This window comes from Diadema antillarum, unplaced genomic scaffold (assembly GCF_040938485.1).
Source record: "Diadema antillarum isolate AM-2024a unplaced genomic scaffold, OU_Dant_1.0 seq00001587_RagTag, whole genome shotgun sequence".
Classification (NCBI taxonomy): Eukaryota; Metazoa; Echinodermata; class Echinoidea; order Diadematoida; family Diadematidae; genus Diadema; species Diadema antillarum.
The window spans coordinates 223,051-236,305 of record NW_027272304.1 but is presented as its reverse complement, the minus strand read 5'-3'; the positions used below and the strand labels follow the sequence as shown (position 1 = coordinate 236,305).

At 40.4% G+C, this 13,255-nt stretch overlaps 1 protein-coding gene across 1 annotated transcript in view; it reads right to left on the bottom strand.

Moving 5' to 3' along the window:
- LOC139710918 (guanylate cyclase soluble subunit alpha-2-like) overlaps nt 1–11,262 on the bottom strand; it is a 147,378-nt gene extending 136,116 nt beyond the window's left edge. The window contains exon 1 of the mRNA XM_071622838.1: nt 10,789–11,262. Within this exon, the coding sequence (XP_071478939.1) occupies nt 10,789–11,025 (237 nt within the window). The 5' untranslated portion in view covers nt 11,026–11,262. The remainder of the gene's footprint in view (nt 1–10,788) is intronic.
- Between the last annotated feature and the right edge of the window lie 1,993 nt (nt 11,263–13,255).

Genomic DNA, 13,255 nt, shown 5'->3' with positions numbered 1-13,255 from the left:
AGGCGGCTTCCAAATAGATGCAGATGAAATAGTTATGAGCGAGGCATTGCATAATGGAGTAGTTTTTAGGATTTGGAGAATGCATTTGTTGCTGTTGTTGTTCCTATACCGACTGAAATCAAGTTGAAAGGTAATATTTTGATTCCTTGTAGTGATCAAGATAATGCTCTATGATGTGGTATTTCCATTGTAACGGTGCATTTCAGGCCAATTGCATTCAGCTGCATATTTTGAGTGTGGCGTGCTGATTCTTAAAGGTTTTTTTATTTCCTCGCCATTCAATCAGCCTAAGGGTAAGTTTCATCACTCTCAGCACAAAACAGAATCAGCATATTCCGATCGATGTACAAAATCTGGGATTCCTGTTTCGAGAGAGAGAAAACACCGTGTGCTGTGATCCAGCAACAGTATTGTTGCTGCGCCAGCAGCTGTGAATAGAGTTTTTGATTATGATGGATACGCCAAAAATCTGAGGTCGTGTGAAGAAGGCTAGTTAGCGTGCATTATACACCAATCAATCCAGTCCGCCTAACTGCGCAATGACCTATTAGAGGAAAATCGGCCTAATTTATTAAATCAATCCTATCCCTTTGAATCAGGTTCGAAACGTTCCGGAGTCCCATGAGTGAGTCTAGGGCTCATCGCGCTGTCGCACATCTGTTGACTAATTGCCAGTATGTACGCAATGCCACATTTCAGTCAAGTTTATCCAGTAAATTCATGAGCGTACGCCTCTGGTTTTTTTTTTTTTTTTCTTCTTGCGTTTTCCCCCAACCTAGCATCTTTACAACAGACGATAAAGTTCAGCCAAGGGCGACGCGTATCCTTTCTCACCCTGCATTGTTCCCGGTTTGCATGTTTCCCCTAGACGACATGTAAACGTACATGAAGTCGAGCCGTGATCGGTAGACGGTGCATGTCCATCCATTTTTTTTTTCCTACCTATGGTTTGGGGCTGCCTGATTGTATTAGACCAATATCGTGAGGAAGGAATGGGTTGTGGCTAATGAGCCAATTTGTAATAGCAAAATATGATGGAGTACCATGCCCAATGTAGGTCAGTCATTAGCTAATTGCATCATCCTAATTTCGTTATGGTTGTTTTCGTTTTTGATGGCTTTTGTACCGTCTTTAACTTTCATGAAAGTTTCATGAAAGTCGGCTGCATGCAAAACTAAGCGCATTATTTCAGTGTTTCAGTTAAATAAGCACACAAACACACACACACACACACACGCACACACAACATAAACACATGTACGAGAATGCATGAGCCCGCGTAGTTCATTATACACAACCCCTCAAATGATCACAATGTGATACTGATGTTGACTGCAGCCGGAGGGAATACCTCAGACTGATGGTATGTTATCACGTATAGCCCAAGGCCATCCAGAGATATATAAACCATATATTGCACGTTAACGGTTTTGCCAATTTTACTTCAAACTATGCGACATATTTCATAACATTGACCCCCGGGCATTGGCCGGTGTAAACTTTTCGGGGTGTGGCAGAATAATATTATCGTCCTCTATAATATCATCTGGTCATTATTATACAGATATTGCCTGTTTAGAGATGTAATATAAGACGCATACATTCCCGCGGGAGGTATGTTTTTCACCCAAGAGATTATATTTCATATGATCGCGCCTCGAGGGAAAAATAGATTGTCAAGTGTTATGAAAACTGTATTACAACGATGGACATAACAATATATTGTATGTTATACACTTTACGGTCTACATGAATACACACCATTTTATGCTACTGGGAAAGAAAACAGAATTCAGTGTAAAGAAAAAGTTTATAAGACCACAGACTCCGCCTTCATCATCTTTCTGCAAAAGCCTTCAAGCCATTTACGACAACGACGCTTTTGAAGTGACCCGATATCCATTTCACTGGACAGAGGGATATAGACAGAGAAAAGGACAGAAAGGGGTGGAATAGTAAACCCACTGGAATCGAATAAAAAAGTGGCTCTATAGACTCACTCTAAGGGGTGAAAATGAAATTAAGTTTGACAACGCATCCCGCTTTACAGCCCATAAGTTTCCCTATCATGGTCACTCCTCGTTATGTTTCGGAACAGTTGGTGCCATTACACGCAGCGTGCTGTTACTCACATCACGTATTACCGCAATTTATGGTACAAGGAGCGCTATACGAATCGATTGCAGCCTCCACCATAAAGACCCAATCCAATTACACATATAATGGCGCTTCCCCTTTAATACGGGAACACAAAACCCGCGATATCACCCGAATTCCCTTCATAAGTCTGGCCGGTTGAATTCAATTATTCTCAAACCCCCTTCCCCCTGCCTGATAACTGCGTTATTCCATGTCTGCCTCTTGAAGGGGGCGGGGATACCGCGTGGCTGCAGTGCAGTATAAGACCTCCTGCCGTATATGACTTGTACACACCGTTGAAAATCGGGAAATCAATGGACGGGCGTGCTGGGAATGAGTTCTGCTCCGCATTCTCTATCTTCTCCTTTAGATTAAGCCGACCTCCGCTCAGAAAACGGCGAAAATGAGTTACCGCAAGGCACTCCATAAAAGATATATTGCAACTCAACTCCCCCTAAAAAAAAAGCAACAAAAATACACAAAAAACAAAACAAAAACAAGACACACTCCTGGTGGCTGATTCTCATGCAGGTCTAATTGCCCAATCTCATCTACACCTGACCAGGGATTCTTCCGGGTTTTTTTACTTCTTCCTCGATAATCGTCGATGGATAAAAGTTAATGTGAATTTTTGATGTAAATCGATACAGCCAAGTATGATGATATTAACTGTAGTAGTCTCAAGTCTATGTTTCCCATGTACGATGGGAAGTATGGATTATTCAGCTGGTCAAATGAGGTGTTGTACTTTCGTGTAATTCATAACTTCTTAACAGCCAGTTTAATGGTGGAGATAAGTTAACCAGGGGCCACACAATATCATATTTACCGAGCTGTTCACAGCATCGATAGAAAGAATGCGTCGTTATGAGAGCGGCAAAAAATGCGTCTCGTAATACGCGGGAACGAAATGGCTCAGGTGGTCCCCGCTCCTGTAATTGTCGTATTCGTAACAAATGATGTGTATCGCTCGATTCAATTTAGGCTTCATACAAGTCTATACTTGATGGAACACGAATGGAAATAATCAGGAGATGTCCTTCGACATTCACGGCTTACAAGTTTTCGAGCGATGAAGGTAATATCACGCGAATGAGCTGGAATAAAGAGAATGCGATGCAATTTGACACCGTAGACGTTTTTCAAGGTTGTACTTTATCAAGATAGAAAAAAAAAAGTTTCATTCCTTTACAACTCAAGTCATCTAGCTGCTTCCAGAGTGCCATTGTATTCATGAGACTGGCTGAAAGCTTATCAAAGTGTCATCTTACTCAAGATCGAGCAGCTTTTAGTCTCAGCAGGGAATCATTTCTTCCAAAGGCCTAAAACACTATAATGTTGGATCTTTACAATCGTATAGCTGTCACAAGCTAAATGGTCTGGGGCGGGTAACGGTTTTGGGTAACTTTTAAATGCCCTGTAAAATTAAAGGAGAAGTAAAAGACTTTTAAGTCATTTCGATTGTTTGGTTCACTTTCAAATCCTGCCTACATCTTACTCTCTAAAAAAATCGAGTGAAAATATTCACTCTTGAAGGAGTGAATACAAAAAAGAGTGAATTTAGAGTAAAATTAGAGTGAATTTTGAGTGAAAATGTTCATTTTCACTCATTTTGGAGTAACCTCAGGGATCACTCGAAGATATTGGAGTGATCCCTGAGGTCACTCCAAATAAAATTCACTCCAATTTCACTCTATATTCACTCTTTTTTGTATTCACTCCTTCAAGAGTGAACATTTTCACTCGATTTTTTTAGAGAGTAAAGGGATGGTATAGTATTGGTGGGGATGAGGATTGGGCTTTTGAAATTGTGCGATATACAAAGAATATCGGGCCGGCCATCTTTTCAAGCAATGCTTATAATGGCGGCCCTCTGCATAATCGTTTCTTAACTATAAATGTTATTCTTATCACTGCTGCATAGACATGCATACTGTACATTAAATCTCTTTCATATCGTTGTTTATGCAAGTCAAAAGACTGTGTTAAATTTATTTTATATATTTCCTACATGTTCATGATTATGTACTTATATGTATCGTGGTTCATGCAAGTCAAACGACTCTGCGTTGAATTTACTTTGTATATTTCCTGTATCTTCATGATTATGTAACTTATGTATATTGATTTGCAGAAAATAAAGTATCTATCAAACAAACAAACCGCTCACGAAATAGTACAGAGCAAACCATTCAAAGAGGAATTAAAAGTTTATTTGATGAAAATCAGTTTTGGAATGGCTGAGGTATACAAAAACAAAGTAAAACAAAGCGATCGTAACAAAAGGTGAATATCAACTTTTATAAGGATCGCTCTGTTTTGGATATCTCAGTCATTTTAAAACCAATTTTCATCAATAAAGGTTGAATTCCTCTCGGAATTACATACTCTTTCATATTTCATGTAAGAGGCTTCTCATTGTCTCACCAAAAAATGTTAGAAACCTAAGTTAGGTCGCAACCAAAACTATAGTATCCCTTTAAGAGTTGAATTTGGAACACGTTATCTTAATACAAAGGAAAATAAATACCATTTTTCAGAGACATTCCGGCAAGATTGGGATGGTCTATAACACTGGAGTGGAGGGGAGTGGCAGCCTTCTTTCAAAATCCGTTTTCATTAGAAATGCGGCACTCTCACAGATTGATTCAGGCAATAAACAGTGACCTACATTCTACTGAATGACAGGGAAGGACAATCGAACTTTTCAGCGATTGTACGAGTAATGACAAAATGTGTTCGCGATAATAGCCACATGTAGAGGAGACTGAATCTTCGAGCCAGATGGCTGAAATGAAAGATATCTATCACCGAAATCAACGGCTGTTTGCTGTATAGTCAGCAGTTAATCAGTGGAATCGACAAGATAGCGCTTTCGTGGAGTGCTGTGATATTGAATAAGCAATTTACATTCGACGGAACGCAACGAGGACGTGACATTACAGATAAATGCGACCGACATCAGTTTCATTTGAAGCGCCGGCTGACGGATGGATATCCGAAGCGCGCATGCGCCCGTCATGTCACGCTGGCTGCGCATGCGCATAATTTTGTAGTCACATGACTGTTAGTGAAACTGCGAGGAAGAACAATACCAACAAAAGCATAATCAAATTGGATGAAATCACTCTGAGGATTCATGCAAGTGTCCATAATTGTTGTTGTTGTTGTTTTCTTAATAATGCGATATCACTTGCTGAGTGATTGCACGTGAAACAAAAACAACAGTAGAGCAATGACAACTGTAGTTTTGATATAATTTTATTCATGTACCTCTCTACCCCTTCCCCCAAGGTTTAGCTAAATATTTGCGCTAGACGTGCATGAGAACAAAGATGTCGAGTCGACGGCGAATATTAACTCATGGCTACTGGGCCCAAACAATGTGTCATGTTAGCCGGACCGATATTGCTGCATTTTAAACAGTCTAGGTTAAGGCTCTGAAAGAAAGTGGCTCCGCCAAAATGCCTCAGAAGACATCGCAGCACAATTTTGAGACCTCGCACATTTCTGTATCGATTCGAGATGGCCGTTACCAGGCAACGGCAAGTAGAAGCGAACATTGATTAATCATTGAAGTTTATTCTACATCGGCAAAACATTTTGCAACTGAACGGGTGATCGTTATTTGATTTGAAATTAATATTTCTTCCTAGCTTAAACGCAGTCGCGAAGGAGGTATCGTGAAATTGGCTCCTACAAAGTTCGCTTGAAAAAAAAAAAAAATTGGTAACAGCCTGCACGGAAACACCTCGTGCTCGTTTGTTAATGATAGGCCTGTCTGATCTCCCGTGAATAAATATACGGGGGTCACGTTTGGTGTTCGAGAGTGGCCGAGAAACGGTTTTGCGGTAATTAAGCCGTAATGTAATACAGCAGCGGTCCCGCGAGATGTGTTAGCGTGCGGCTAGAGTTCCCGCCGCTGCGCGTTCTCTTGGTGTCTAGTCAGAAACGGTCGATACACGCTCCCAAGACGATGCTAAAACATCTTTTTAGAGATAGCGCATCCTTTTGCCGTGCTAAATAGAACATGGTCAAGCAAGGCAAGACTCACGCGGTAGGACCGCGCACTCAGGGAAATGATGGATTTTCATTTTATACTTAGTTTCCTTCTTAGACGGAATCAAATACTTACATAAGAAGGGCAAAGAGCCCAGACATTTTTGTGTCCCTATACTTACTGCAATTGCTTCAGTATGTGTTTGCCGGAAACCCGCGCCAAACGTAGGTTCTATTTGCACTCTTAATCGGGAAACGCGGATTAGCTGTCTATCCATCTGATAATTTAAGGAATACAAAGGGGATGGGAAGATGGAAGGAATTTGCAAGACTCATTTCAAGAAGAAGAGTAGTCCTTCCTTTTGTATCCCTTAATTATCAGTTTGGACGAGTGGTGAAGGTAAATCAATGGTAAACGATGACCTATAGTCTTCGGATTTAATTGGCTCTAGCTTGAGACATTATCATGCGCTGAAAGAACCAATAATGAGATTGAACTCAGATAACCTGTGATTAAAATTTGTAGAGGCCTAAATAATTAGGCAATCACATAACTTTTTTCATCATTTTGTTGAGGCGTTCGGGGAATATGTATCCAATTCAACACACACACACACACACACACACACACACACACGCACACGCACACGCACACACACACACGCACGCACACACACGCACACACACACACACATACACACACGCACACGTAAATTATCTCTTATTTCAAAAAAAATAATGCGGAGCACGTGCGGATAATAGACAGAAAACTGTAATGTGAATTTTCAGCGATAAGACTTACGACCTGTGACCAACCACGATTGTTTACATGGAAAATGGCAAGCGCCCTCATGGAAACGGGTTTGTAATAAGTCTCCCTTTCATTTATTCAGTGCCCTGTGTAACAGTGTTGCCACTGTGTGTGTGAGTGTGTGTGTATTCATGTGTGTGTGTTTTCTTTTTTATGTACTCATGGTCTTACATGCTACCAGTGCCTCTGATATCGCTAAAGACTGACATTATACAGAAACTGCGGTTTCATAGGATTTTTTTCAGATGTTCCAAAATAATGAAAAATCCGTGAGTGATTTGATTAACCATAATATGAAAATACATTTTGGAACAATAGTTTTCGAATATGCTATCATGAAAACAATTAAGTTGCATGAAAGCTTTGATCCATGCTTTAGTAGGTCTGTAATGACTGCGGGATTTTCATTACGATGTCTTAATAAAATATGTTCTCTTTTCATCCACGTAAACATGGTGATATATCGCAAAGTCTGTCAACAGAGTGCCATATTTTCGTTTTAGTTAATCCATCCCAATGATAACCGTTGTCCCCAACAAATGATTGTGCTCTTATGATACGTGACCAAGCCGTGGGGAGATACTCACGTCTTTGAAATTCTAGGTAACTTTAAGAAAAATGACGTATTGTTCTCACGCTGCAAGTAGTAATGAGGTCTTTCAGTGAATTAGTAAAATATTACAGAAAATGAAAATATATGATTTCTTAAAACGTGTGGATTACTGCAGCACTCCACATTTCAGTTTCTTTTATTTTACAATCTGAATAATTATATACGTATATACATACACACGCACACACACACACACACACACACACATATATATATATATATATACATATATATATATATATACATATATATATATATATATATATATATATATATATATATATATATATTATATATATATATACTTGGGATGTATTGTATTTGCATTGGATTGTTTGTTCACTTGTGGGTTTTAATGTTGGCTCAATATTTTGTGCCACAGCAAGCCCATTTGTAGAGAAAAGTTTAAGAAAGGTCGTTGTAACACATCATTTTTATGTTGACGCGCTGCCTTACTGGTGACATTTTGGTAACAGATGCGATCCTCCACTCCCCCCCCCCCCCCCTCTCCAAACCTTGTCGTGTGATATCACGATAACCTTGACATGCCACCATAAACCCCTATACGGACATATCCTCCATTTCAATCAAGATGCTTTGAGGGGAACCGCCGGTGATGGAGGAGGAGCCTCCACGGAATGGATGCTGATGATGGTAGTGATCATCACCATGGTTATCTCACTCCGTTGTCCGTAGCCATGGTGATGGATTCATGATACTTCCGAAAAGAGGGGAATTTCTCTTTTTAATTGAAGCAGTTTAGTGGGATAATTTTGTCAAGGAAAAATTCCGATACTAATGGCATCTTATCACAATGTGCTTCTATAGCCAACTCGCTAGCTTTCAGTAAAGAGTCAAGTATTTTAGGTCATACAAAGTCAGTGCTGTTGATGGAGCGATACAAGCATAAAACAGGACAGAATCCATACTTTTCCATAATATTAAACGATCGCACTATTCTGGTATCCGCTATCGAGCGAGTGCCGAAGCAGTGAGGGCCGATTGATTAGTACGTATCATTGTTATCGAGGCTCTTGCTCTTTGCTTGCGCTTGGGTTACGATAAATGACAATAATCACAATTGCCGTAGAACATGGAAAAGAGCTTTCATAAGAAGGTGGGGTCAATGTTCCGGTAGAATTTATCATTGCTCTTCTTAAGCTTTGCTAAAGCATTGAATTAGACTTTGGGTGAGTTGAAAGTTCGGTTCTTTGATGCTTGCAATTTCCCTTTTCCTTATGTATATACGATAACAGGGGATGGATTTTCGTGCTAGTAAGTAACGCATTGATTGGTTCCATCCTAATAATGTGGGTGGAGATAAAGAAAATGGGAACTGAAGTGATGATGAGAGTGGTGATTGTAACTCTAAGTAATAATAAGTGATAATTATGATGGTTACCAGCTAAAGATTGTATACTTATTGTACATGATTATAATGGTCTGATAGTGGTAACATATATAGTAATTGGAGCGATGTTTGTTGGTGAGCTGTTGAGCTGTAATGATAATCAGAATTTAGTCGTGCTAATGATGTTAATGTAGTGATGATGCTGATGGTATAAGTTCGGCCAATGATGATGGTGTATTGATGATGATATAATGATGGTAGCGTTAATGACAATCATATACGTTGTGGTAATGACGAAGGTATACTTGCTGTTGGTCAAATGCTGTCTAAAGTAGGTGTGATAATATGACAGTAAAGTTGTGGTACTTATGATGGTTACTGAGGAGTTCACGCAGACAGGGAGTCAACAATGACTCAACGTTTCTTGATAATCTCGTCTGCTTTGTCTCTTATATATCTATATGTTTCCCTTCACACTGTTTTTCTGTCTATCCATCTCTTTTGTATGTTTCTCTTCACATTGCTTCATCTGTCTCTGCATATAAGTCTTTATGCATCTTCTACTCTTTTTCTCCGTATATACCTCTGTTCTTCGCCCACTGCTAAATTGATGTGATATTAGTGTTTGGTGTAGAGGTTGATGTCTCTCGCCACACAGATGACTATCTGTATAGATCGGGCAGAACACGTTTTAGTGTCGCTGCTATAGTTATATGCTGGGTAATTCTATGCGCGGACTTACAGATAGATGGGAACTCGATTTTGGGGGGAAGGTTGCACGGCATTCCCGACTGACGCAAATCAATGGCAATTTGTCTATTCCTTCATGCAGACACGTTATCTGTCTCAACTCTCTCTCTCTCTCTGTCTCTCTCTCTCCCTGTCCTCTGTGGAGCCTGAAACATCAAACGATTCCAGCTACTTGACATCCTGGTATAACAATAAGGTACATGAGATGGTAAATGCGCATCGACAATTTTGGGTGTATCGCTTTTCCAAGACGATAGCACAGCCAGTTACGTATACATGTATGCACCTATGTATTTGAGTATGATACATTCGACAAAGACAAAATACCTTACATACATGTGCATATATATATATATATATACATATATTTGTGTGTGTGTGTGTGTGTGTGTGTGTGTGTGCATAATCATACAATATGTATACAGAGAATACGACTTTTAACAAGTATACGTGTATCCATTTTCAATGTATCATTCTTCGCATTGATATCAGTCATACAAAGTCTGACCACACTGAGTTCATATCTTCCACTGATATCCGATGTTTCACTCTCCAAAATTCTCAAGGATAAACAAGAGTCAATCATATGAAATTCTTGTTTTATTTTTCATTCAAAGCTCGCTTCAGGTGCTACCAGTGTTGCCTTAAATTGAGGTAATAGAGTAGGACCCTACCTATCTCTGTCTATCTCTACCTATCTTTTTAATAGGTAAACTTCACTTTGAGATAAAAACACACTCATTAGACGCTTAACTCCAGGTCCTTTCATTGATTAATCGTCGTGAACGGTTTTGGCCAAGACTTTTTGAATCGAGGATGCCAAGCCACCATATGAACCGCCTCACTCCATCAAACCACAGTAATCACAATCATGCACTCATTGCCTTGTGCTATAGTGCACCAAGGCGCGTGCATAAATTGTCGCTGCATGCATGCTCACCACTCCGAAATGCCCACGGCATTGTTCTAAATTCTCAACCTCTGATTGATGAGAAACAATAGCTTTTAGGCAGACAGCACCGAGCATTGGTACCGTGCGTAAATGTATTACATAAGAGCTGCGGGCACTAGATTGTAAACATCACACGTTCAACCGACACACACGTGTTTACTATCATGACTTACCGAGGGGAAGACAACGGCTGCCAGTCCCTGGCAGAGTCCTTTCAGGTCCAGCTTTTTCTTTTCACCGTCACATCCCGACGGTAAGGTGGCCGATGTCGTCGACTCCGACCGTCCGGTAGATCGTACGGGTGACGTCGGAGAGTGGCTGGAACTCGACGATTTCCCCGTGGGTGAGGAGTCGTCGTCGCGACCCGCGGTCGGCGGCGGCGGCGACGAGAAATGGAGCGGACACGCCATGGCGCCGAAGCCGAGAAATCAAGGGAAGAGTTTCAGACTACGATTTCACCACTCAAAAAAACCTCAAAAATATTTCGTCCTCAAGTTTGGAAAATGAATGCTGCTAGCATGTTATCTCGTGTAGATGATGGCGCTTTGCTATCAGCACAAGACGATAGTGGACACAGCGTATATTACCGTGTGTTGAACCCGCTTAGCACCACACATAGAGTCCCCGTACATGCAGGTTGAAACGAGCTGATATGCCGCTCTTCAATACGCGTGTAATTCAATTGGCAGGCATACACACACCGGCTCACTAGGCAATGTAGCATCGCGGCCTCAGCGTGCAATCATATGACGCGTATAGGCTCGTTCCATACACCATTGACGTTATGTCAGTCCGAGTGTGATACGCCACTGGCTGATATGCCTCCCTCAGCCTCGTTCCGTGTCGGGACACAAGTGCCCCCCAGATCAATGCAAGGAGGGCTGCGTGTCAAGAAAACCCTCTTCAACCCACAAGTTAGCTCTTTGGTTGTTTTTTCTCTCTCTCTTCTCTGATCTTAAGAGTCGTTCTCCCCCATCCTCCTGGTTTTGTTGTTTTCCCCTAGCTACTTCACGCCTAATAAATACACACCTCTCCTCGCTGCAACAAATACTGCTTTATCCGACAATTATACCTGTCAACCTCGCTAACCACTTGAACCTCCGGGCCCTTAAGTAGATGCAAGCCCATCATCGCTCGTGGATATGAGGGGATATAGGAATGTTCCCCGATTCGATTCGCCCTGCTCGCTGGTTTAAACGGACAATTGGACATTGATGTTTCTATAATACTTCAAACAGCCTAGAGCGAATTTGGAGAGGGGGGGGGGGGGGTAGCGGATAATTATAGAAATTTAGATAACAATTGGGTGGGCTCACATTCATTCCCCTGAACCACATGCAACACACACAAAAAACCCCGAAAAGAAATGTTGAATGAGGAGGCTGCGGAGGGAGGGCATTCATGATGTTTGCTGGGATGCGGATGATAATAACTATCATCACAGCTCTTCATACTGTTCCCATGACTGATTATTAATATAACATAACACTACCATAATGACATTATGATAATTGGAATAAGGATTACATCAATTAGATCATAGAAGTAAAAACAGATTGTATTGATAAAGCTGATTATGATGATAGGATTATCATGCATATAATTTCTAATCACATTTGTACTGCATTCATCGCCAGAATTATGTTCAGTATCATCGTTATTCTATTTTAAGCTTGAACTCATTGTCATTGTTAATCACAGACTAATATCATTATTGCTATCATCATTGTCATAATCACTCTAAAATAATTTGCCGTATATATATATATATATAGTGTGTGTGTGTGTGTGTGTGTGTGTGTGTATACATACATACATACATATCATATAAAGAGAGAGAGAGAGAGAGAAGAGGAAAAGATAATCGGACAGACAAAGAGCTATAGGCCTAATTAAAAGAAAGAAAGATATGTTACTCTCAACTCACCAAGAAATTAAAATTTAGAATAAACTATTTTCATTTATCAACGCATATACATAATTGTTTTTCTTGATATCACTACGCAGTTGGTGTTAATCTTGCCATTGTAAGAATAACAATTCATTTCTTCATAATATTTGGCATGAGGGTTTGGTTGTCATACAACTGAATTTTTCCCCTGCCCATATTAAAAATGTAAATTCCTTTCTCCCTTACCTTGGACCCTGGTCATTCCCTCTGACGACAGATTCTGATGTTGCTGTTGTGGTTTGCTTGTTTGTTTTGGGTGGTTTTTTTTAGAGAGAGAGAGAAGGGGGGGGGGGGGGACAGTGCGAATTACTTCATTTGCATACCGTATCCGTCTGCCTGAATATGAATACAGTAACATTGTACTGCCTTAAGCCCTTTAAATGGCCCGGGACGCGATGGTTCACTTCTTGTGTGCTTGTGTGTGTGTGGTTGTGAGCGCTAACACAGTCACTTAAGCCAGTGTGCCATGAATAACATGTCACCTGACAGTGGGTATTGTGTGAAAAGAACATCAACAACAAAACCTAGGGGCAACTAGGTGGAAGAGAGAGAGAGAGAGGGAAAAAATTAACGATACCACACACCGATACATCATGTTTTAGCGTTAACAGCGGTAGATTCAGATCACCATCTGATCTTTATATGATATGAGTGAAATATATTAAACTTTTTTGTATTTGCTCTTTTGA